General features: G+C 36.4%; 2 protein-coding genes across 6 annotated transcripts; one reads left to right on the top strand and one right to left on the bottom strand.

Annotated features, from left to right (window-relative positions):
• Window positions 1-240: 240 nt before the first annotated feature.
• Window positions 241-11533, top strand: LOC116260527 (phosphoglucan phosphatase LSF1, chloroplastic). 3 transcript variants are annotated; one of them, XR_004174123.2, is made up of 11 exons: window positions 241-663; window positions 2648-2754; window positions 4688-5162; window positions 5705-5776; window positions 6853-6974; window positions 7531-7746; window positions 9035-9146; window positions 9407-9519; window positions 9590-9670; window positions 9789-9870; window positions 10344-10478. XR_004174123.2 is itself a non-coding variant. In XM_031638950.2 (10 exons), the coding sequence occupies exons 1-10, from the start codon at window positions 316-318 to the stop codon at window positions 11201-11203; spliced, it is 1836 nt and encodes a 611-aa protein (XP_031494810.1). In that variant the 5' UTR covers window positions 243-315; the 3' UTR covers window positions 11204-11533. The 3 variants fall into 3 exon arrangements, 1 of the variants encoding a protein (XP_031494810.1); XR_004174122.2 differs by having other exon boundaries at window positions 9590-9870; XM_031638950.2 differs by lacking the exons at window positions 9590-9670; window positions 9789-9870 and adding an exon at window positions 11084-11533 and having other exon boundaries at window positions 243-663; window positions 10344-10494.
• Window positions 11534-11858: 325 nt separating this feature from the next.
• On the bottom strand, window positions 11859-20643 carry LOC116260494 (AMSH-like ubiquitin thioesterase 3). 3 transcript variants are annotated; one of them, XM_031638879.2, is made up of 13 exons: window positions 20106-20642; window positions 19813-19933; window positions 19621-19685; window positions 18944-19019; window positions 18608-18784; window positions 17824-17870; window positions 17404-17722; window positions 17155-17244; window positions 16985-17047; window positions 16783-16857; window positions 15858-15920; window positions 13568-13620; window positions 11859-13248 (listed from the first exon to the last, which is right to left on the bottom strand). In XM_031638879.2, the coding sequence occupies exons 2-13, from the start codon at window positions 19906-19908 to the stop codon at window positions 13074-13076; spliced, it is 1299 nt and encodes a 432-aa protein (XP_031494739.1). In that variant the 5' UTR covers window positions 19909-19933; window positions 20106-20642; the 3' UTR covers window positions 11859-13073. The 3 variants fall into 3 exon arrangements, 2 of the variants coding, with proteins under 2 accessions (XP_031494739.1, XP_031494740.1); XR_004174110.2 differs by having other exon boundaries at window positions 13121-13248; window positions 13461-13620; window positions 19813-20642; XM_031638880.2 differs by lacking the exon at window positions 13568-13620 and having other exon boundaries at window positions 19813-20643.
• Between the last annotated feature and the right edge of the window lie 5609 nt (window positions 20644-26252).

The following is a 26252-nucleotide window of genomic DNA, read 5'->3' as shown; positions in this document are numbered from 1 at the left end:
GCGCCCACGTTGCCGTTCTTCCTACAGCTTAACGAACCCTTCTCCAAACAGTTGTTCACCACGTGTACGGTCTTGCACCAGACAGGACAACCTTGCCTAAGAGCGAAGCTTGAAGGTTCGAAAGTAACCTCGAGATGAGAAACAAATAACGTGAAGTAAATGAAAAAGTTTGTGGCCTTTATGATTTTCATAATGACAGAAACGTCATTCAATGGAGACCTCCGCTAAGATGCTTCCTCCCTTCCTCCCCCCGCTTCTAGTTCTTCAGTGCACGGAAAAGGAAGAGTTGCAGAAGTAGTCTCTTTCTCTCTCGCGATGAATCTCCTGCAAATTCCTCGTGCTTCCCTTGGTCTTCACCTCGGTGAAAATCCGAACTCATGGAGGAATTCCAGCTCAAGTGGGCTGTCATCGTCTCTGGCTGGCGGAAGCCTGGGTATCGGGGTCGATGGAGTGGCTCCTACTGGTAGCAAGTTCTTGGTGACCAAGGAGACAAAGAAGAAGAGAAGGATGATGATGATGGTGGTGGCGGTAGTCTCTAGTGGAGATGGATTTTCCACCACTGTCAATCTTAACGAGTACATGGTCACTCTAGAGAAGCCCTTCGGCATCCGCATTGCTCAATCGGTGGATGGGACAATCTTTGTGCATGCTCTGAAGAAAGGAGTATAAATCTATTTTTCCTTTTCTTTTTCTCTGTCGTCCTGTTCTTTTGGTCGGTGACGCATGATTCAGTCGCCTTTGCTTGTCATCTAGCTGGCTTTGCGATTCTTCCGTGGTTTATTTTATGATCCATTTCGTGATGCGATGTAGTTGGTAGTGTTGTGAATATTTCTTGCTTTAAGTTTCGAATGCTGGTTTGCTTCATTTACTTGTTCCTTGAGGTTTCCTGCAACGAGCGTGGTCTGTGGATGGTAGGAAATGGGTGGCGTCCTGGTCTTCAAATCGTGATAATGAATTCCAATGTTCATGAATAACGACCAAGAATGATATCTTGCAAATGTTCCGCGTCAATGTATTGGTGAACTAATGAAACAGACGAGCATATTCTTCTTCGTACAGTTACTTCTTTGATCCTCGTCAAGTTCCTCGTTTCGGTTGATACTTACAAGCTAATACGCCTAAGATTTTGTTTCGCACTTTTACTGTTAATATTCTTAATATTATCATTGGAGAATGATAAGGAGAAATTGCTGATGGTTAAAGCTTTAAGTAAATTTTTGCTTGGACCTGACTTGCAATGGTTAAGTATGAGCCGATAGCGAGAATCGGGAGCTCAACATGGATTTTGTTATGGTGTATGAAATTGTAGGGCTCTTGATTCTGGTTCTCTACATCACGATATTTAAGCAGCAGGTATTGACTATCGTGTTCTCATCATGCAGTGTCCTGTCAACAGTTCAATCGAAATTTTTGCTATGCAGTAATCAAGGAGTTTATGTTTCAAATTTTTATGTAAAACGTGATGTCGGTGCTACTTGAATATGAAACCATTTGAATTTTGTTTTTGCGTGCAAGGTCATTCCCTTGTTTATAATTATTGAAACATAATTCTTGTTCAGATCTTGATTTAATTCAACTCACTTCCACAGTTAGTCCCTGCCTATATGCTATGGACAGATTGCCTTTAAGTATCATGCCAGTTTTCTTAAAATATCATAAAACCATTTATTCTAACTAGCTCCAGTAAGTTCCTAAGAGTAATTGAATTAATGAAAGGATGGATTTTTCTTTAGAATAGTAAGTTTTAGAGAACAGTTTGTCAATCATTGTAAGGCAGTGACAAATTTTTCAGTGCCTACAAAAAAGGCTTGGCTCAGCTATTCATTTATAGATACAGCACCACCAAGTATCTTTTGGATCTCGATTCAGTCCCCCTTTTTTGTTATGCAAGATGGATTTCCAGTCTACCCATTAGGAAATTGCCCTCCAAGGAGATCCTGCTTATCAAGAAGTTGTGCAGGAAACCCATTTGTTTTTCATACCCATATCCTTGCTTGATCAATCCATTCTGGTCAGGGGAATTTGAATGAGAAAACTGTTCTTTATTTCTTCTGTCCCTCAAATATTTAAATTATACTGATGAGAACTCTTCACTCTATCATATGTGAGAATGCATATGCAGAACTATTTCATGGTAAAAACTTTAAACTGCTCAAAACTTACTAACCTTCTAGCTTGCGCCAAGTCTTAGACTCTGTCATATACATGAACTAAAACAGAAATATGCATGAGTTTCAGTTCTAGTTGGTGTGCTTTCATTGGACTTATAGATTGCCTTTTTTGATTCTTTATGCTGCTTTCTCCAATAAAGAAAACTGAAGCTGCACAATTGATAAAATATGATGCATATCATAATTGTAAATAATATTTTATATATTGTCATTAACATTTCTTGATAATAAGTGCTCCAAAAACTAAGATACTAAAATGACCAAAGTAACTAGTTAAACAAATGAGATTCAATGCTTTTGTGGCCTTTTGAAGTTGATTTCAGATTCTGGATATAATATCTCTCAAGACTGTTGTGGTTATTACTGAGACTATGTTGGATATCTATCTTAATGCAAACGGTTTGTTCAGGCTACTTAAATATCATGTCGATAAAGAAGCTGTCATTTCCAATTTATGGTTTTCATTTACCAAACAGGGAAATGCTGAGAAATCAAGAATGATCATGGTTGGGGATAGACTAAAGAAAGCTGCTGCTGGGTTAAATCATAGAGTTGTTGAAATTAAGAACTTCAGAGATGCTGTGTATGAATCCAAACTGATCTCGTTGTTCTAATGGTTCCTTGCATGTTTTGTTTTTATTAGATGGATTCCGATCTTCTTAGACTTAAAGAAGCTTAATATTGTGGTTTGTGGTAGGATCTTATTAGTCATTGTAGACTCTGAAACCAAAAGGTTAATTAATTAATGAATTCAATTGACTTTTATAATATTTTGCATGAGCTAATCACTTGAGCTTGTAGATTATTCACATATAAATTCATTTGGATATATAACATACATGTGAAAGCGAAAATGCTGCTAAAGGAAGTGGAACATCTAAATCAAATGATAAATTCAACAGCCTTCTTTCATAATGGTCGCGTTGTGCGAAGACATAATTGTCTTTCTATCTATTTCTTATATAGATATCATTATAAGACTTCCTGAAAATGGAAAAAGAAAGTAACAATTTTGTGTTGCATTAGTTGGATTTGAGACTTGCCAAAGGTGGTCACCAATTCAGAAGCTGAAACTAGGCAATATGTATTTCAAACACCTAGAGATTGTCGTGGTGTAGTAAGAGGAAAACTGAAGAGGTATATCAGATATGATGACCTTTTGTGATAGTGCAAATATGATTTTTGTTGATATGATTTATGACAAATGATTGCTTTATGCATGCTAACCATATCCTTTTGAAGTTTTTGTGATTGATTGTTTTATGCATGCTAACCATATCCTTTTGAAGTTTTTGTGATTACTATATCTAATAGATCTTACCTTGTAGTGGTTCTAACTAAAAAGTAGGTCTCAACATGCTGAGATTACAAGGTTATGATGTATGTCTAATGGGCGCTTGATCAGAGGAATTAGATACAAATTTATGATGCTTATATTAGGATGAAACCAGTTCATTCATGATAATGGCATTTTTCATATCTCATACATGCACTGGTGTCCGCCAATCTTCCAGAGTCGTAGTCACAAACACAAGAAAAAAGCACATAAACTTTTTCTATAAAAGAATGAGGAAAATGAGATCGATGGCGGAGAAAAGATGAGATTGATGGATGAAATTGAAAATGAAGACTGAAAAATGAAGATAATTATGAAATGAAAGATGATATCTTTTGTTAACTTAAAATTTATATTTAGAAAAAATAGTTACAGGAGCTCTGTATTTAGTATTTATAAATTGAGACTGTTTTTGCAGTTTTTATTGTTGACCACTCTAGTTTTCAGCATAATTAGTTTTGTTTGCTTAGTAGTCTTATCTCATAATCTTCTTGTTCCTTGTTGAAGCATAATATTACAGTTAAGGTGTTTGATATTGTATGTCCTCTTCACAGGATCAATTAGTAAAATCTTTAGGTAGTTAAGGTTTATATTTTATTATTTTCTCTGAGATATCATATTTTTTCATTTCATATGTTCTTGATTATTATGTCTTTGATGCTTTATGCAAGTCATGCTTGTTTGACATGTTCCGAACTTTTTTTGAACTTTGTGATGTTTTATGAAAATTTGGGTTCTATTAAATTAACTGGGAGAAAAATGCAGTTTCTGTATGTTTAATGCTGTGTACCTTATTCTGGATCTGACCAATGAGTTATGTACACATTTTGCAACAGTATTACGTGCTCTTTCTTTTGTTGGCCTTTTTGGTTTAAGTGTTCATTTTCCGTTTTACATTAAGTGGCACAATATTAGTGCTCTAAATGATCAGTTTCCTGCTTTTCTTCAAAAATAACTTGGAATATTTCTTTTAACTAAAATGATTTTTGATGTTGCTATATGCAATGTTTTGTCATGGCATTTGGGCAGGCCAATAGATCAGATGTCATGTTCTGCTACACAATTTCAATGTCTAACTACTTGTTCTGCAACTAAAAGTGAAAAGCATGTTGAACTCAAATTGTGCATTTGCTTCGTTATTTTCTATTTAAAACATCAACAGCGTATGATGTTTATTCAGGGAATTTTTGAAGGTCAAGGATGGTCCTTTGAGGGTTGTCCTTGAGAGACCCTTTTCTCCATTTCCCATCCATCAGCTACATCTCTCAAGCAGTTTGGAAGTCTCATTTAATAGAGGCAGGGTTCCTTTTGTTACCTGGAACAAGAACATACTAACATCAAATCTTAGTTCATCATCTGGGGACGAGGCAAATTCTGGGTTTGCATTATTTTCACCAAAATTCATGAAGCCGGAAGGATGGAAACTTCTACTCATGGAAAGCACTGGTGCTATAAATTCTGAGATACTAGACAGCAAAAATATGGATGTCTATAAGAGACCTTCTACTGAACTCATAGATATATACTCTGGAGAGGAAATTAAGGAGGGTGAATGGCATTATGGAAGCTTTCCTTTGGAAGAATATGTCCAAGCCCTTCGTCGATCTGAAGGGGAATTAATCTATAATCACTTTCTTGGCATGCAATTCAGCAAGGTGAAGTTCACCCATCTTCATGATCATATTTACAGTGTTCAAATTAGATTACTTATATGTAGTTAGCATTTCAAGTAAGATTTCTTTCTTATTTGATTATATTTGGTGGTTGCCTGTTGTTTGAGATTTGTAGTATTGTTTCTCTCGTGAAAATATGATGCTTATGTAGCATATGAGAAATGAAATGAAGCAGAGTATATGAAATTGTAATTGGTTTTCTCATCTTTCTCTTCTTCATCTTTCAGTTCATCATTTTTTCCCATCCAGTTAGTTTCTTCCACATGCAGACTATCAAGTGCATGCAGTAATTGTCAAGATGCATGATGATGCATAGGCATGCTCATATACCAGAAGCATATTTTGCAATATTTCCATGAGTTTATTAAAGTCATGATATTTTTTTCAGTCTGTGAACTAGGAGTCTGAGTTCTTGGTAGGATGTTGTTCCATAATGAAATATCTTTTCCTATGAACTATATTTTATGCTTCGATTTGCATATATTTAGGTGTATAGATGCTGATAAATTTGAAACCAACTGCAGATCACTGAACAAATATATATAGGGTCATGCGTGCAGACAGAAGCTGATGTACACAAGCTTTCAGGTGATTTGGTCAGTTCTTGGTCTCTGCTTTCATGACCTGCTTATCAATTTGAACATAGCATCTAGACTTCTTGGTCATTAGTATCTGTGCACATGTGCAAGTTCTCTGCCTGAATACATCCCTGCTTGATTGTGCTTCCTTTTCGTTGTATTCACTGGTAACTGAAAATATTTCAGAGCCTGAAAGTATCCAGATATATGTCATGCCATGTTATATGCTTGATAGATAGTACCTGAGAAAATAATAAGGTATGGAAAATTATTGGTCATCCTCTAATATACATGATGCCGCATCATATGATTGATGCATAGCCATTTAAAAGCATAATAAGACATGAAAAAGCTGTTATAGTTTTGTAATATATGTAACACTGTTAATGTGCTGATGCATAATCATTTGGAAAAATAATGAAATATAAAAATATATTTGAAAGCATTGGGTGTGTGAGTGGCTTGAAATAATTTTCATGCCATGTCATATGCTTGATACATACACATTTCAATATTGAGAGTGCATTGAGTATTTGATAGATATATATTATATATATATATATATATAGAGAGAGAGAGAGAGATCAAATCTGAATTATTATTTCATGTTCTCTCCCAATCTCGTAGATGCCGTGTCTGCAAATCGTCTGGTTAGGATGGGTGGTTTCTTGTGCAGGCTATGTGTGCCATTCAATCAAGTTATTGCCAACACCTGCACTTAATTGTACTTTCATGTTTTTTGTATCTAGTAAGGAGAAATTTCTAAGAGTCTGGCCACATCGTGGTACAGTCTGTCAAAATAAGAGTTAATATGGTAGTTCTCTTCATACGGATGCTTTAACAGCTTGAACCAGAAAATTCATATAGGGAAGTCAATGACCTTTTGCAGAAATAAGGAGTGGGGAGGGAGGCATTGTTTTGGAGTTGGAGGAACGAAATAATTATATGTATAACTTTTTTGTATTTTCAAAATCTGTTGGGGCCCAGGGCCCCCTCTGGTCCTGTCATTGGCTGGAAGGAACAATAATGCCTAAGTTGAAGCAGCTACTTCAGGATGAGTGAATTTCTAAACGCATGCTTTATTTCCTCCTCAGGGAATCACTGCAATATTGAATTTTCAGAGCCAAAGTGAGATGTTGAACTGGGGAATTAATTCAGAGTACGTAACTGATGCCTGCCGTAGACTTAATGTACTCATGATCAACTATCCAATCAGGTATCATCTTGACAATTTTTTTTGCACAATTTCCAAATTTTCCATCTATTTTTGAGCTTCATTGTTATCTAAATCTCTTCCTGAAAACTGCAACATCATTCTGATGTTGGTCTTATTAGACAATATCAAACATTATGTGGCGGAAGTTGGAAGATGGAAAGGCAGAGGCTCCATGGATCTCACGAAAACCCTAAATTTGGGCTGTTTTGCTAAGGATTTTTTCTAGTCGTGACTGGACAGTTGTAGGCCAGCTGTTGATGGTTCCTAGTAAGATTAGCCTGTGGACTCTGTTGGACTTCTGTAATATTGCAGCAGATGCATAATAGTTAATAAATATAAATATATATATGTATGTATGTACCTCATGTGCTTTGAAGAGGGGGGGGGGGGGGTGAGGTTGGGGAGGAGAGAGAAGAGAATGTTTATACTTAATACTGATCGTAGCCCTGTAGAGGCATCCTTGCTCGTCTTCAATATTTTCCCTCCTGAAAATGCCTATTCCTGTATCTGAAAATGGGGATGAGCTTTCCTTGTAATCTTTCATAGTTTCATGCAGGGATGGAGATTCCATTGACTTGAGGAAGAAGATGCCATTTTGTGTTGGTGTCCTTTATCGATTAATGAGACAGGGCCATCGAGTTTATGTTACATGTACAACTGGCTTTGATAGATCACCAGCTAGTGTGATTTCATACTTGCACTGGATCCAGGACACTCCTTTACATGAGGCTTACAATTTTGTCACAAAGTTGCATGTTTCTCGCCCTGACAGGTCTTTTTGGAACTTCATCCTGTTTCTCATGATTTCTCTGATAAGGATTGTGCTGCTGATTTATTAATTTTGGGTACCGTTGATGGGAAATCGAAAGTTGATATGTATTTTCTTTACTTCTGCCTCGAACATGACCATGCAAAAAATCCTTTTTGAAATATTGCTCTATAAATTTTATATGTTTCCTGCTGGATTTACTTACGAATGCTCAATGTAGGCTTGTCTTCATGTTCATATGGCTTCTTACTCTTATGCTTGTGTGCTTCATTAGTTCATTGTAGTAGCAATCATAGTCCTAAATGCGTTCTCAAAATTTTCTTAGTAAGTACCACGGAGTAATCTAGTGGTGAATTAAATTTTATTTGTGTTGAGCCAATGATGATATGATTAAAATATATAGATACGGAAACAATAGGAAAATATATTATGTTGTTCCTGTTAATAATAACACAATATTTGGAATCCTTACAAGGTGGGATGTTCTAGATATATCATCATTTTTCTTTATTTTGTTGGTTTCTGAAAAAAGATCATCAATAAGTTGTCTATTTTTGAGAAAGTGCTAATATCGATGATATTGTTCTCAAGAATCTCAACTTAGTAACAGACGCAATCTCAATACATAAAATATTTTATTTCACAGAAAATTAAAATTGAAAAAACATCATCTTACTTGATTTGTTGTCTAATTCCCAAAAAAGAAAAAAACTGAGTTAGGCTACTTCTTCTTGAAAGTTGAACTGATTTTTATTGGAAACAAATCTAAGTGCTATAAAAAGTGCTTGGCATTGCAATTTGAAATCTTCACCAAAAGGTGTGGCCCAAGATATGTGGAGTTTGGACTATCATCAGGCAAAGAAAAAGTATTCCCTGTTTGTTGGAAACTGGAAAGGAGGTATGAAAAATGTTCCTTCCGTGCTTCAATGGGCTATCAAAAAATCATTACCCCTTACTGAGCCAGGTTTAGTAAATGCTACCTCAGAAGTCAGATGTTCTGTGTAGAAAACATTTCTGATTTGCATGTTATTGCATCAAATCGAGATTACTCATGTGATATTATAACTTATGCCTTCTCCATTTTATACTTAGTGGGCCTAGGTAAATGTAAGCTGTACGAATTTATCAGATTTGCTAAATATCTTTCACAGGCATACGCACGTCATCACACACATGCATATGAAATATACTTTGTAATTTACTTCAAGTTACCAACATTATGGTATGTTCATGTGTTTTTTCCCCAAATATGTTTACCAATATGATCACGAAAGGAGGTGTGCTGGCACAGGCCTACAATTGTCTGGGCAACATGGGATCTGATTGCTATGGTGGAGAAAGGAACCCATAACGGTCCTCCAACACATGCCGTGAACTTTGTTTGGAGCCATGGGCATCGGGAGGTAACCTAAAGCTATAATTATTTCTATGGCCCTTACTTCACAAATGTTTTACTTGTCATCACTTTGAGAATCTGCTACTAACCTATGAAGAGTAGCCTGTTTTGTGGACTATCAATCTGTCCATGTACAGTGTTGTGGAGGCAGAGTTGCTTTGAGCTGGAATTAATAATTCTAAATTTTCTATCCTGCATGCCGAGTTTTGATCATGAAATTAGTTCTTCAGTCACTTTGATCTGTCTAGCTGAACATGCTAATCATAGGGTGAGGATGTATATCTGGTGGGAGATTTTACTGGGAACTGGAAAGAGCCTATAAAGGCAGTTTACAGAGGTGGATCAAGATATGAAGTTGAAGTTCGGCTTCCACAAGGAAGGTGAATTATGCTGCAAAGTCTTCTTTTCTTAGTGAGGCTGCAAACCTTGATTTTTTTCTTGTTTGGTCAGTACTTCTATCTACTCACAATAAGCTTGGTTGGCTTGATCTGCTATGCATGAATGGAACTGCAAGTCCATCTGCACTGATAAGTATATCCGCTCCTGTTCCTAAACTCAAGAACATTGAAATTGGAAGTAGATGCTTATGCTTATTTGTTGTTGGTTTTGAGAAGCCAAAATTAAGCTTTACAAATTAGTGCTAATGCAGCTTTTGATTACTAAGGAAAGGCAGATGGAATAAAATCCGAAAGTTATTCCCATGGATATTGGCGACCAAGCAAAATTTTGAGGTGCTTAAATTGGTAGAAGGAGCTTATTTGTTTCCCGAAGAAAAATTTCCTTGACTAAGCTTCAGCTTTGCATCTTCTGAAAATAAATAAATACCAGCATGAAATGGAAAATAATCTATCTATGCACTTTGGATTGCATATTATATCACCTTGGATATCCTTTTGCTACATTTCAGTGAAGATTGGATATTTCATGGATTTGTATTCCTAAACTACACAGCCGATCAAGTTTTGCATCTACATATACAGAAATGTCTAGTCTTCACTAAAATGCAGCAAAAAGTGTAGCCAAAGTGATGAGATGCCTCTTCTGAAACTAGAATCTTGTTTTCCCATAATTAGACACTTGCATGTTGCTCGGTCATAGAAGAATAAGTTTCTTGACCAACAGAAAGCCTATCGCCATACAACAGAAATACTGCAACCTTTTGGACAGATAACTATCGTATGTACTTATCTTACTTCATTTGCAGGTATGCGTACAAATTCATAGTCAATGGCACGTGGCGGCATTCAGCAGCATTACCTACAGAAACTGATCAGTGGGGAAACGTAAATAACACGATCAGAGTTGGAGGTGTTGCCACTGGAAATCCTTTCAAGGAAACCCCACAACCAGTAAAGGTTAGACGAGCATCAAATGCTTAACCTTCTATATATAAATTCAGTTCCTGTGTAAAACGTGTACTACATAAGATAAACCTAAAAAAATGAGCTTATATGTTTATAGAAAAAGTCAATGTCGCTATGTGCTGGATAGTTGCTGGACAGTTAAAATTCAAAAATTTGTCGCTAAAAAACAGTCGCTACATTGACATTAGCGAGTGGCTTAACAGCAATTTACAGTCCTTTTCATGGCAGCATTGACTTTTTCTCTCTCTCTCTCTCTTTTTCTCCATAGATATATATATATATATATATATATATATATATACACACACACACACACATCCAAGACGGTACAGGCAGTGGGTATCCTGACGGTTCAAGAGAGCAGGCATAGTAAGCTCTCCTTGAGTAGGCACACGTTACTTTCCTTATATCTGTATGTGCGGATGTCCGCGTGAGCTCTGCTTCTTGAAAAATCTGTGTAAATGTGTCAACCTTTTAGTTTATCTCTGTGGCTCGAGTCTGGAAGGCAAGTTAGAACAGCATAGCACATGTTGAAGCTGGTACATTATCTAAGGTCTCTACGGTGCTTTTTCTGATGCAGGATCTTACTGTTGTGAGGGCAATTGAACGGAAGCTAACAGAGGATGAACGCTGCTTGTTGGCATTTGCAGCTAGGCGAATTGCATTGTCAATATGCCCAATCAGATACACTCCCAAGTGAGTGTGGAAAACTTGGAAGATAGCGATGCTTCAGTAGAACAACTTCAAGGCCACTGGCTGGTTTCGGTTTATCACAGTTTGTGGCCGAAAAGCTTCTCAAATTCACAGCCATTTGGGTCATAAGATGCAGGAATAACATGGGAGTTGCGCTGCTACATAAGTTTCTAGTGGAACCAATTTTTGATATGTCAATCTGTGTATATATTTATCAACCTTTTAGATTGCATTAAAGCCTTTCATTATGTTATACAAACAAGTCCTCCCAATGTTTTTCTTCTTTTATTCAATAATGGAGACACCAACTATTAAGGTGGGAGACCTGTACCTATAATGATCTCTCTATAAATAAAGGAACCCACAAGTCGCTTTTTTATTGTCTTGATATTACATGGGGGCCATGCCAAATCTAAATTAAAAAGCCAGATCCGAACCCAATCCGTGTCGCAACCACCTCGATTGACACAATTCAATCTGAACTTGAGTTGGGTCCAAAAGAAAATGTTCAAACCTGTAATTTAAATGTAAAAGTGCATTTATATCGATTTCGATCTTATTCAAAACTAGGTTTCTGAAACCGTTGATGCGGAACCTCGTTCAAACCTGTGCAGAAATTGAAATGATAATTGAAACTGAACGATACGCACATTTGGATAATATATGAAAGAGTTTCTGCCCCGGATAATATATGAAAAGGATTCCTGTCAGCGCGGTTCCACCGTCACAATGATTCGTGGAGAAGACAAGTGGTTACAAGACAAGTGGTTAGGAGACAAGCGGTTTAACTCTATTTGCCTCAGTTGCAGTAAAATTGCCTTCCTATTTAGTTTTTCCCAACTAAGTACATAAATTTTTTTGGCATAGAGTAACTGCACGGGAAGGTAACATGTCGTTACTTCCCAAACTTTCCTTAACCAGGTTCACCATATCTTCTTTCTTCTTCTTTGGGGAAAAGCAACGAAGCCACTTTCAGGGTCAGATCTGGCCATGTAGGTTTATCCTGCTAAATCTGGCAGTATTGGATTGACCTGATGTCTCTGTGATCCTTTCCCCAATAAATATTCAACTCTATAATGAAGGGAACACCAAGAGTATTTTACCAGCCAAGTGTAACAGAAACCAGCCTTTCAAACGGCCATATATGGCCATGGTCCTTTCACTGTTTCACATGCTGCTAAAACTTTGGCTTTGGGTATTTACTTATGTCCTGTTACAGTGCTTGGGAACTGCATGAATGCACTACTCTCTCTGCAAAAGAACCACTGAAGAACATAAGCCACTGGGGCTGCTTGGAACCAGTCCAAGTGTTTAGATGACCACCCCCACAACTGGAAATTCTGCTGTCTGAACCATGTCGGCTTCACCTTCTTTGTTTCAGGAGATCAAATAGTGCTGCGAACGCATTTCCAGACAATGCTTCTTCTTCATTGGATATAAGAAAATCTCATTGTCGGTCTTGCAATTTTTGGCAAAGTTTCAAAGGGAGCATACGACATCATGACAAGCTTGTAAAGTGCAAGAGGAACGTTGACGAGCTGCATCAGAAAAATGGACCAACTTGGCTCTGTTCTCCAACCTCATGCATGCCATACAGTGAGATCTCATTCTGTGAAGTCTTTGCTTGTATTCCTTTACAAGATATTGCTTCTTTTATCAGAGATTGCATTCTGGGATAAGGCTTAACTTGTATGGGCAACCGTTTTCTGTAGCCATGTGATGTATTTATACAATATGAACAATGCAAACTGACGTCAAACTGTCAAAGTGATAGTTACACAATGTGAACAGAGACATGACAAGGGATACAGCATATACACAGCAAGGCAGCAACATATCTACCAAAGTAGCTCAAAATGAGAGGAACAACCGTCATATTACCGGATGTCAACGATTTCAAACCTCAGATTTGGATTCATGTATACGTGAGAACAATCCTCATAGAGGGGACTCCCATCACTAGGATCTTCATGAACGTGAAATCCCGTCTCCTGACACTTCCTCAAGACTGTTGTCCCAGTAGGCTCTGTTAGTCGAAAAATCCCATAGTTCCTGCATGGGTAGTTCCATAAAAATCCACGATAGATGAAAAACAACATTTTTCTAGCCAAGGACAAAGTACAAAAACCACCTCAAAATCAAAATATTACATGAAAAGAAAAAATTGAGAGGCCAATCCCTTGCATACTTTGGTTTCTGCGCCTAAAATAATTGTCACAGATTCACAAGAAAGAAGGAAATGCAGAATATAAGGTTGTACATGCCTTACTGGTAGTGCTTTCAAACTGCTCAAAGATAACCTCTTTCATGGATGTTTCTATTGGTCATTATACGAGAACTCCTGGAAGAAAAAAAGGAGAACCAGTCCTACCTTGATGAATCAGTTGGTGCTAGGACGACTGCAATTGATTCTGGTAACATTGTCTGACCAAAAAGACAAATCATTAACTCGGGTGAAAGCTACGTAAATGAGACAGAAGAAGACATCAACAATAAAAATTTAGAATAGTATCTTTTCTTAAACTTTCAAGTTTCACCGCTTAGTACACTCGTGCATGGAGACATGCCAGGTTCAACAAACACCAGACCAGCTTCTTACTGTAGTATTCCAGCTTGGTAGGGTTCCTTATCTAAATTTCTTAATCTTTGGTTCCAAGTAGTTATTATGTCTCTGTATAATGTATATAAGCTTAGAAACAGATACCAGGATATGTAACAGGAGCTAGCCAATTGGTTGCTGCTTATACAGTGCTAAGATTCAGTAATCAAATTATAGTTTTCTCTAATATCTCCTAGTGACAAAATATGACTTCTTCTGACCGTGTATTTAACTAGGTGTCCATGTTCTTTTCCTAGAAAGAATGCATAAGGTAGCCTAAGGGCATCTAGAGGAGATCACATGAACTAAAAGATAAATTTGGTTTCATGCCATCTGCTGGAGCTATTTTTTCTTGTTAAAAAATGACAATAAATTTTTGGGGAAAATGAGAAATTTAATGAACTGATAATTGAGAAAACTAAATGAATTCCAGAAAATTAATTAACCATCATTGAAGAAAAAAATTTACATAAAGGAATTCCAAAATTAATAGAATATACAAATTGGAGTTGTCAACTACCGCAAATGCTACATGTAAAAGGACAACCTATTCATACATTTCCAATTAAAGTTGATTGGTACATTAACCAACAACCAAGTATATTATTTGCAGCAGAGAGAGAAAATATATACAGAACAAATTAGATTTATGAATGGAGCATGTCAGAAGTCTAATGTCTAGTAGGACAAACAGAATGAGGCAAAACCTTATAGAAAAAAAAAAAAAAACTTCGAAGTGACTATAGTTAAAAATGAAAAAAAAAATGAAAAAAGGTGCCTAATGTTCGAGCAAATAATAAATCACCTTGTACCAAAAAAAATAATAAATCACCTCTCAAGTTTTAAAAGTTAACAAATAAGCAATTACCTTTTCAGAGAAATTCTTAAACAGATACTTACTGATAGAAAGCATTATTTTTTCATGTAAAATGATAAAATAGCCCCGTAAAGAGCACTCCTACCGTGGCCAGAAGGAAATATATTTTTTTATTGATAAGAGGTAGTTTTGTTATTTATATAAAAAATTAATGTTTTGTCAATAGGCAGCTCTTTGAGAATTTCTCTCAATAGTTGAGTGCATACAATTAACTTTTTAAAGTAGAGTGGTGATTTATTTTTTGCTCAGACATTAGGTGCCTTTCTGTAATTTTTTCTTTCTATGGTAATTATAAACAGTAGTGCCCTATTTGTGTATAAGTTGCAAACTTTCCATGTTTTAGCACTTCTTGCCGTTTATGTATATATCCATGAATGCAGTCATGTTCCAATGTCTTCATTTTACAACATACGTATTGCAACAAGCATGTGGCATTATGCTTGTACTAGAGGACAACAAAGCACGATAAATTAGTGACCATGAATCCTCATTAATATAAAGAAACAAAAGGATTAAAGTAAGCAATTGGTTAAGAACAAAAAATAATGCATATAGCTAGGTAACAAATATGTTAGCAGTCATGTTCCATAATGAAAATTAGGCAGTAGGCACCATTACATTATGGGAAATCATGAAGCAGAACTAAGAAAAATTGAGAAAGGAATTTGCAATGCTTGTCAAGAAAATAACAATTCCAGAAGAAAACAGTACATTGACAATAAAAAACAGTAAAATTGATGAAACTTGTAGAGAATTGGGATAACATCACAACGACCAGTACCTATCTTACATAGAATTACAGTCGTACATTTGTATGAGCTATTTGGAATTTACAAAGTGTAGCAGGTGAGGCTTTCACACTGTGATCATGTTGATAACGTGAGATTTCAGGAGGCATGCACTAAGAAACTGAAAATTTAGTTTTAACAGCTAGGTGCACTAAGTCCAAATTATCAACAGCTTTTCTCTTTTTGTTCAGAATTCAGATTATAACTAATCATTGGGAGAACTTGGTTGAGCTTTAGAGATTTTCAAAACCTTAAGTCCACATCATTCAATAAAGCAGTTGGTACAGAGCATAGAATAAATGAACGTTAGAGTTACAAAAGAATTTCAACATAACATACATGTAAAAGGAAAGGACAAACAAACAACTTTACAGAAGTACATTAATTTTGACTTTACCTGATAAGAGTAGTGAGTATGCAGATCTATAGATGACATAAAGCATGACTGAGAGGGATGTGTCTGCAGCATAAGAAAAAGGATTAGAAAAGTATACATGAAATAAACACATAAAGCAGGTCTATCTAACAGCAATTCATATTGAGTCTCTTAGCAGCAATAAACTGAACCAATATTAAGGTAAGATTAAAAAATCAATCTCTATTGTATGACGTGCAGCTCATTTACTATCCAACGACACTATGTTGCAGTGGATAATTAAACAGTTCGGTTGCTAGCTATTATGGCTTCATATTCCATCTATTCCCAGCTCATGACTAGCTGAAAATGTATGAGCCAAGTCAAGGACAGCAGAAGACTAGCCGGAAATGGACGAAATGCATCTGACTCCACAGGCATCAAGAATTGTGGTGGTTGATGGTGCTGCAAAAATTATTGTTTAGAAAAAGGAAAAAAAAAATAAAAATATCAAAAAATTCCTTTTTACAAGAAGGAGTCAACTCTTAGCAGCCATTTGAAATTTTATAGATATGAAGAACACCAGAGAAAGACTAAATAAAGACTAACGTAGCACTCTGACTAAAGTGGCATATTCGTTGATCCAGTAAATATTTACATGAAACAAGAATAAGGAGAAAGAAAAAATGGCCAGTGCATGATCATCTCTTAGATGCCTCATCAGCCAACAGAGTATATATAATTTTAGCAGTTCTATGAAGATCATTTTAGTTATTATCCACAATATTTCAATCATCAGATTGTTTTGCTATAAGCAGAAGAAAAATTGTCGAAAGACAACGACTTCATAGTTAGCAGAATAAAATGACACGCATCAACATAATTTATAAAACTGCAACACGAATAACCCTGAGGAATTGGAATTGGCAAAGCAGTGAGACAATTGTTATAAATTGCTGTTGCTTACATGTATCCAGCCTAGAGGAAACAGAGATTGCTGATCCTGTATTGAATAAATTTCCTCTTCATTTTCTGTTTGGCACTGTTTATGAATAATAAACATAGACGAAAATGGCAAGTCAGTAGAAAGTTTCATAGGCACTACCAAACAACAAGCATATTTTATAGTACTATATAGATGGGAAGAAAAAACAACATGGCAAACTTACAGAGTCTGAAGTTGATTTCTGTTTGGGGATTATCAAGCAGGTAACATAGTACATCCTGTTTGCCTGGATAGAAAGTTGAAGAAACTTATTCGATGATCAGGCTAGTCCACCTATATCGAACAGTTCATTAAAGTGAAGAACTAAGTTGGTTTAATATTCCAAGATCTTACAAGAAAAGCACCAAGAACACCACACGTTTCTAAGTTGTTCTCAGTGTTCCCTCGTGCAAGTTCCAAAAAGTCTTGCACCAACCTCACTGACTGCAAAAAGAAGATATAGTTTGCAGTCAAAATATATATACAAGGATAGAACGATCTACACCTTTCATATGAAGCAATATCCAAACGTTATAACTAAACTGTCAGAATGCCAAGAATGGAAATGAATTTATAAATTACAGAACAGTCCAATTAACGTACTATATGTACAGTCTTAATTCCTTGAGAACCCGACACATCATCTGCAGTCAATTGCAGATTCCCTTTTGTTTCAGCATCAGGGAGTCTTTGTATGCAGGAAAGAACTGGAGATGGACGTGGCTGCCTCACAATGTGGACATTAATATCATGGTCCCCAGCTGCAATAGAAGTTAAACAAGGAGCTTCGTACAGCAAGTTGTTACTGGGCGTGTCAACTAAAACAACAGATGCCAGTTCTGCATCTTCAGCACTGGTACTTTCCTCAGAACAGTGGCTCCTTGATGTGGATAATTTGTTGATTAAGATATCTGAACCATCTCTATGAATATTTGAAAACCAAAATTTTCTTAGCATCTATTCTTATAAGTTCTAATAAGGAAATTCAGTATCAATATCAGAAATAGACAAATCTTGCCATGCCTGTGATTTAGATGTGAAAAGGAACCAGCTCTTGTAGGATATTCTCCCTGCATATATGGATTCAATCGCATGAGCAACTAAAAGCATATCTCATGTTCAAAGAGTAAATAAAATAGACACCAGAAGCAAATTAGTTCATGGTTGAATGATGACAAATGTTCAATCAAATAGAAATTACATGACTGTTCAGATATTCTTATTAATTTTGATAACACACCAAGATTACATGAGCTGGATCAGAACTAGGACTCAACTAGTGCTTACAAAGTTAGGTTTTTCCATGCAAATGAAACATGCAAGTATGGCAGGTAGACATTTGATTGATACAAATAATTTGCTTATTTCCAAACAAGTAGGAGCACTCATCATAAAGCTTTCCTTCTCAAATTAATGCAATCCATGAACAGGCATGAGAAAAGATCAACAAAAAAAAAAATCTTTCCAAGAATCCTTCCTGATCAAGTGTGCAGGCTGGTGTACAAGATGAGCATGCATTTGTTCTGAGAACCTATTTTGGTGAGGGTGAACAGACCTAGATTTATCCAGATTCCAGAGTTTAAATACTCTTGGAGAGTTTCATTTTAGAATAACTAGATGAAAAAAGAAGAGATCATCAAGGAAAACAAACAGGCCGAAAATGTCAATCTTAGTTGATCTTCAGATAAGCCTCATTCATTAACTTGATTTTGCATATCCTAACTTGGGGAATCCAATGGTGTTAACTATGCAGTATGCACACTATAATATGAAAAATTTGAATCAAAGGTTCTTCAAAGTGGCATACCTTGAAACTATGGCCCGTGAAACCAGAATGATCCTTCCTTCTGTGGCTTAAACAAGAGTTACCACTACCACTCTTGTCTTTAGATATCTCTATAGTATTATGCCTGTTGGTGCCATCTAGTTTCTGCTTAACCAAGGGCCTCAGAACTGCCAGTTCCTTTTCAAACTCCTTCAGAACCTATACATAATGTCCAACTATCACAATGACAATCTCATAATTCTGATGCAGAAGTTTCTTCTGACGTGTATCACCAATCTATAACCGCAAATTGTCAAATAGTCTGCAGCTATCCTTTGGGGAAAAAAAAAACCTGTAAAAGACATTCAGAATATGTACCTTCTTGTGATGCATTTTTTCAGTGTTAGAGCAATGACGATAATTTTGATGCTGAGATATGGTCTCTGTTACCAGGCTGAAACGTAAATAAAAAAAAAAAAAGATGTTTTATTTTCTCACACTGAGCATTTACAGAACAGAAAATCTAACAGAAGGCGTTATTTACAAACAGTTACACCGTTTCTTCTTCACCTACCTTCTCATATACAAAATATTGTGGACAGTCAAGATCATGTTGCTGGGGAAGGGAAATCTTATGCTTTTCCATATGTAAGAATAAAAGCATCTTTAGGTGCAACGGGTGCCAAGACTCGAATGTTCAGCATGTTAAGAATAACAGTATTCTAACAAAACCTTCATGAGGGTGCGGATATTTTTCTCATTAATTAACCAAGAGTCGCATGCTATTTCATATGTAAGACCTCTTCAACCAACTTCTGTGATGTCGCTTGTTAGTTTTGCATTTAGATTTTAGGCCTTTTGCGTCTTATGGTTGAATATCGAACCATCTTTAAGACCGTCCAGCTATTTTCTTTTCGAGCATGCAAAACATTAGATATATTCTAACCTCACGAAAAAACAAATATTTATCAAGGTCCCATAACCCCACCAGAACTCCGGAAGCCAAATTCTTGTAACAAAAACAGTAACATAGTGAATGCAGGGATGATAAACACCTTGAATACTTCAGAAGAATGACATAAAGATCGACGACGTTGTGTTCATCCCTGTAAACTTTGGCCTGTGCAAGGTATAATTGATAGCAAGACAAGAGAGGAGAGGAAGACAACCCAAAAAAGAATTCAGTGTCAGAAAAAAAATTTCGGAAAAAAAAGAAGTGGGTAGAGTGAGGTTTAAGGGCGTGAGACCTGCTTGATCATGTGAGAAGCCATCCTGAAGTAGTAAGAGATTGGGAGGCGATTGTCGACCTCAACTTTTGCGACAGAACAAAGGAAATTAGCCATCACCAGCTTCAGCCTTCACTCCTTCCTGCGATTTCCTCAACTATAACGGCTTTGGTATGAGGTAGGGTGAAAAAAAGTAAAGGAAAAACTTCTTGGATTTGTTTTTCTTCACAGAGAAACTACGGATGAAACTTTTTATCTTGTGGGGAGTGATCATGTGGGGACACCAGAATGAAGAAACACTCAAAGGCGCTTACGAATTGCTTTGTGAAAAGTAATTGCGTCCTGCTGAAGCCCAATCCGGCGCCGTGCTATGCTTGGCATCTCTGCAGACCAAATTGGAGAGCAAATATTTTTAATTTTCTCTCGTTCTTGTTCCATGTGAAGGTCTTCAGTTTTCCGACACATGGACGTTGCTTTTTCGCCAAATCACCTCGCCCACTATTTTTCTTATTCCACACTTTCTATAGAGGGAGAACCTTACGGTAGTTAACTAGAGATTTTGCTACTGGTCGTTGGGTCGAACTCCCTTTTCCATCAACGGTGACCCTAAACAGGTATAAGAAACGGAAATTCTGGAAAGTAAGGTTTCGCGGCAATAAAAATACATCAAACCGTTGGATGCCGATGAACATATACCAAAACTATCTCGGGGATTTTGGGATTCACGGTTTTGAGATCCCAGTAGATCCGTGGTAGCATAGGATCCCAGAACCATGTGGTGAAGCTCTTGTTGGCGATAAAACCAAAGGAGGACAAATAGATAAAATTGGAAGACTCTTCTTGTTAGAGCTAATGAGTTCATGAAGTGTTGGCTTCCGCTTCGTTCATGGTAGTTATCCAATAGCCAATATGATTGAAGTTGAGAACTTCTAATTACCTCTGTATGAAAAAAACATTTGTGCACAAATCTCCACTTCATTTTTGTGCACAAAGCGCAAAAAATAGGTGCTTCACTTACCCAAAAAAATAAAGAGCACCTATCGTCGAAAAACATTAACTTCTGATATAAAATGGCAAAAGCATCTCTCATGAAAAAACCCTCTTCCTTTGGCTGATGAAAGACATTTTTACTACGTTTTTTTTTGGTTATTTAATGTTAAATATTATGTTCCTACCAATGGGTGCCCTTTCAAGAATTTCTCTCATAAGTTGAATGCCTATTTGCTAGCTTTTAAAAGCTACGCAGTATTTTGTTATTTGCTCAAATTTAATCACTTGCTTGCAATTTTTTTACTTATATATTTTATCATTTCAAATATATCATATTTTTGTATATTTCAAATATATATTTTAGAAAATTATGATCTATAGATCGAACAAGAAAGCTGATGCCACCCTTTTGTTGTTGTAATAAGAACATTGTGTTCTAGGAATATATTGCCAAGGTTTCAGTTCCTCCTTATAATGCATTTTCGTCGAGTGTTACAAACAATGGAATAAAAACAGTGTTTTCAAATAATGTAATGCGAGAATGTGTCTCAATGTTCTTATTAATATGCAAACTTGTTAAATAGGGAAAGCAAAATACATCATTAGAAGTCGAATCAAGGTCCGATTTGATACATGATAAAATCTTTAAACCATATTTGAAGTATTCACCATTTTATGCTATCATTTAGGTGATAAGATAATATTTTATCTTTCTACAAACGGGCAGTGGTGGAGATTTATGGGGGCAAGATGTGCATGGCGGCCAAGTTTTATTTTATTGAGAAAACGAAAAATGACATTGTGATGAACTTAAAAATTATGTGAAGAGCCAACATGAGAGCAGGCGACTCAGAATGCAGGGGGCAAAGTCAGAAATTTTTCACGAGAAGGGCCGAATCGGAGTTTCTAAATTTTAATTGGGCCTGAAATATCATTTTTCAAAATTTTTATTGATTTTTTTAAAATTTATATTGTAATTTTAAAAAAAAATTTTGAGGAAGAGTGAAGGCCCAAGTGGGTCTACCTTGGTTCCACCCAAGTCGCCCAAAATATCCTTGCTCCCCCATTATGGGGTGGCATCATCTCCTAGAAGGTGCCAAATGCCAACTAAAATAAATCCTTTATCCACGGCATTTTGAGAGTGATGTTTTGTCCAAAGCAGTTCAATTGTCAGACAGCACTTAGTGCCCATCACACTCAAAAAACTTTATTTGATCTCAATTATGGGAACTATTACAATTCTTGCATCTTTACAATCATTGCCACCTTGTGTAATTTGAGATCCAATTGTTCAGTGATCACATGACTAAAAAGACTGGAAGCCATTGTCTAAGAAAGAATGAAGATCAAGTTGCCGTTTCGATGTAAGGCTGCACAACAAGTCGAGTCAATTCAAGCTCGACTCAAACTCGCTTGCTTGAACTCGACTCATTTATAAAAGAGTCAAGCTCCAATTCAAATGTATGCTCGAAATGTTAAAAGAGTTGAGTTCGAGTTGTAAGAACTGGACTTGTTTAAACTCGACTGCACAATGAATAAAGAATTATAATAAGAAAGTAATTAAACGAGTAGCAATGACATGAGTTAATCGAGCTAAACGAGTTAAAAAAAGAGACATGCATAACATAACCAAGTTAAACGAGTTGAGTTTGAGATCGAGTTTTTTGAGTTGAATCGAGCTGGCCCAATTCAAACTCGACTCGGCTCGTGTGCAGCCCTACATGTTTGGTGCCCAACAAGATCAGACATAGGAACGTTTACTGATGGAGTTCAATTTGAGTATCCAGTTTCGTGACCAAATCTGGATTTGAATCCCATGATCGATTGGGATTCGGTAAAGAGATGCTCCAAAGCTGCTTGGAGACATGGTTCCCCTCCTTTTTATTTTATTTTTATTTTTTAAAAATCAAAGCATACAGCAACTATAAACTATATGCCAAAGAATATTCGGCAAAGATTTGTCCAGCTTACAGATAATTGTCTGATCTTCTTTGCTCACCTGATCCAAATTTGGTCTCCAATAATTAGGGTTTTGGATCCAAATCCAAATTTTGAATTTGATTTCATAGGGCCTGACTACCTGAACCCGAACCACCAATTGCTTGGCTGTTGATGTGGCATGCTGACAGCCAAATGAATGGTTGGGCAACTGCGAGGGGTTGGGTGCAGGCTTCAGCCTTCAGCTGGGTGGTGGCGCTCTCCTCTTCACTTGAAGAGACAACCTGATTGATCTCTATTCTTTTGAAAGGCAAGTTCAGTTACAGGGGTCATATTCAAAAGGCACGCAGTTGGTAAATGAGCCAAAAGAAGTGAGACTGAAGCGTTCAACCTTGTTTTTGGGGTCATAAAGTTTGGAATTTAACTAAAAGAGATGGGTTGAAGCTGGCCTGTCTTAACATGAAATTAACGTATTGTTTTAAGAATTAAGAGTAGAAATAGTAAACTTTGAAGCCTGGACTTATCGAACTACTTTTCTACTTCTTTGGAAGAAAACACGAATATGGGAGCTTATTTATCTGTAAAACACAAACACTTCAAGATATTGTTTCAATGTTGTGAAAATCAGTTCCTCGACCAAATCTCATTTTTATTGAAAGAGTAAATGAAAAAAAATATTGGCTATGGATTCCATTTGAGTTGGACGATTCTGACAGGATTGGTTTCACTTGAACTTTATCACATACGATGCTCTAAAATGTATATTAAGGATTTTAAGAGAGTGAGTTACATCATACATGCGCCGCTCAGTGCATGCAACACATATACGCCAAAAGAACAAGGGTAAGGAGTCGAGATATTTTTTAAATTATTGAAAAAAATTATTTTTCTTTTAGTCTTTTCATTTTTTCAATTTCCTTTTTTGTCCTTACAATTTTTTTTTCTATTATTCAATAGCATTTTTGTCATTAATTGTACAAATTTTTTTTTAATTGCTTTTTCAACTTCTACATCTTTTTTTTCTCAACTACATTTTGATATGATGATATATATCTCAGCTTTCAGGGCCCCGGAGGCAGGCCCGGAGGCAGGAAGAATGGGGGGGCTTCGGGCTTCGCTTCGGGCTATGGGATTGACCATCTCGCTCACCCGATATATATCCCAGCTTTCTACGCTTAGTCCTTTCATCCCAATCAAAATCATCTTCTATAAGTCATGCATAATTATTCACACGGGTAAAAGTAAATGGCAAAGGAAAGCCAGACACCATATGGCACATGAATCCATGATAGCTTAAAGTCCCAATGAAAAAGCAAGATTTACACTCAAATCTAATAGGAAAAAGGTATATGACAAGAAATACATATCAAGCAGAGGCCATGAACATGCATCATATACCACAAAATTCTTTAACAGAAACAAGTGAAAGAAGTATCTTCATCATCTTTACCAGACATTCACAAGTTTATGATTGACAAAACTTGAGATAACCCTTACCAAGCTCATTTTTGTTGTATCGATGACATGGATGGCAATTTAGGCTTTGATATTGGTGTTGACATCAAAAATTTGCCACTACCGATTGCATTTCCAAATTTTGAGTCTTCGTATCTAATTTTTCCTAGCTTATGCTTAACGCTGCACAACGAGCTGAGGAGTCAAACTCGCTTGAAAAAACTCGGTTTGTCCTCGACTCGTTTATAAACAAGCCGAGTTCGAGCTTACAAAGATACTCAAAATGTTAATCGAGTCGAAGTTCGAGTTTCAACAACTCGACTTGTTTAAACTCGACTCCATTCGCAAACCGATACTCTATACAATATTGCCAAAAACCAATTTACCAAATCAGGTTTTAATTTTTAGGACAAAAACAAGCTTTTACAAATTACACGAGTTAACACTGGCACGAGTTAATGCTTCCACAAGTTAACGCTAAACGAGTTAATGCCTAAACAAGTTAAATGGGTTAAACGAGTTGAGTTCGAGCTCAATTTTGTGCAGTCGAGTCGAGCTTGCTATAAGGAGCTTGACTCGAGTTTGAGCCGAACTTGAGATTGAGTTTTTTGAGCCGAGTCAAGCTCGAGCTAGATCAACTCGGCTCATGTGCAGCCCTACTTATGCTTGTGCTTTATTTGAGAAAATAGAGTTGGCAGATGGACGGCTTATTAGATAGTTGTTTAAAACTGCAATGTCACAGAAACTTCTAATATAGGACACATACATATATAGTGCTAGCACTAGCAAAGCAAATTATTCAAATTAATTTCGAAGCTATGCATATAAGTAAAAAAAAAAATCCTATATTGAATCATTGATGCATTGGATAACAAGGATGGAGGATTTAGGTTTTAACATTAATGATGAAAAATTGATGCATTGGATAACAAGTCTGACTTTCATATTCAAGTTTTCCTAAATTGTGCTTGTGCTTAAAATTTAGGCCTTGGGCGTCGGGCCAGGCCGGCCCGATCGGGCCCGGGCCTGGGTTAAGAAAAACTTGGCCCGGGCCCGATAGGCCGGCTCGGCGGCACCCCGGCCCGGCCCGTTTAGATTAAAAAATTATTTTTTAATTTTTTTTGTTTTAATAATATATATTTATTATTATTAAATATATTTTATATTTTAAAAATTATTTTATAATTAATTATTTTTAAATTTTAAATGGGCCGGGCCCGGGCCAGGCTCACCGGCCTGGCCCGATGCCCACCCTTAAAATTGGTGGAAAAACCCTTCATATCGAATAATTTTTTAAAACAAGGATGAAAAATGAGGGACATAATGCTAGAACTAACTAGAGAACTGATTCAGATTTGAGAGTTATACCCTTACGTGAAACAGCGAATCTCTTCATGTTAACTTATAACTAGAATAAAATGTTAGGTTTTATACTAATGTTGACATCATATTAATGCTGGGCATGAGGCCAGCCCAGCCCGGACGGGTAAAAAATTAGGTTCAGGCTCCGGCTGGACCACAGCCTATGATTCCGGCCCTTGGCTCAGCCTAGCCTAACACCTGAAACCCTAGCTCGAGCCCAGTCCAGCCTTGTAAAATAAAAATATATTTTTTAACATAAAATAATATATAAATATAGTTAATCATAACAATATAAATATATATTTAAAAATAACATATCGATCCAAGCCAAGCTGGGTACCCATACCTGACTCAATGCCCAGTAGATGCTGTCTCAATTTAATGTGCGAGCAACTGTACATTCCAAGGTGCGAGTCTTCTTATTTAAATTTTTCTTGATTTATTATTGTGCTTTGTTTGAGAGAATGGAGCTGGTGGAAAAGCCCTATTATGAAATGTAAAGACATTTTAATTAACAAAAACATTTCAATTTGGAAATTTTTCTTGTTTCCCTAAACTATAGACTTTATGAGCCTTACAATATGCATAGCCTAGGAGAACACAATTTTCTTGTTCTATCCTCAAATTTTGTTCTATTTAAATACTTCCTATTTACGCATATTATCAGAACCATGCTGGTGAACAACACCATGATTAGCGAGAAAATGCTACATCTT

Source organism: Nymphaea colorata, chromosome 9 (genome assembly GCF_008831285.2).
Source record: "Nymphaea colorata isolate Beijing-Zhang1983 chromosome 9, ASM883128v2, whole genome shotgun sequence".
Taxonomy (NCBI): Eukaryota; Viridiplantae; Streptophyta; class Magnoliopsida; order Nymphaeales; family Nymphaeaceae; genus Nymphaea; species Nymphaea colorata.
The sequence above is the reverse complement of the archived record's forward strand: the minus strand, read 5'-3'. Positions and strand labels throughout refer to the sequence as shown.

Excerpts from the sequence above, each read along its gene's own strand:
- LOC116260527 (XM_031638950.2), top strand. The coding sequence starts at position 316 with ATGAATCTCCTGCAAATTCCTCGTGCTTCCCTTGGTCTTCACCTCGGT. Across the intron at positions 664-2,647 it reads TGCATGCTCTGAAGAAAGGA|GGAAATGCTGAGAAATCAAG; the intron begins GTATAAATCTAT and ends TTTACCAAACAG. Across the intron at positions 7,747-9,034 it reads CATGTTTCTCGCCCTGACAG|GCCTACAATTGTCTGGGCAA; the intron begins GTCTTTTTGGAA and ends GTGCTGGCACAG.
- LOC116260494 (XM_031638879.2), bottom strand. The coding sequence starts at position 19,908 with ATGGCTAATTTCCTTTGTTCTGTCGCAAAAGTTGAGGTCGACAATCGC. Across the intron at positions 19,020-19,620 it reads ATTCTTCTGAAGTATTCAAG|CCTGGTAACAGAGACCATAT; the intron begins GTGTTTATCATC and ends TTTACGTTTCAG. Across the intron at positions 18,785-18,943 it reads AAAAAATGCATCACAAGAAG|GTTCTGAAGGAGTTTGAAAA; the intron begins GTACATATTCTG and ends CATTATGTATAG.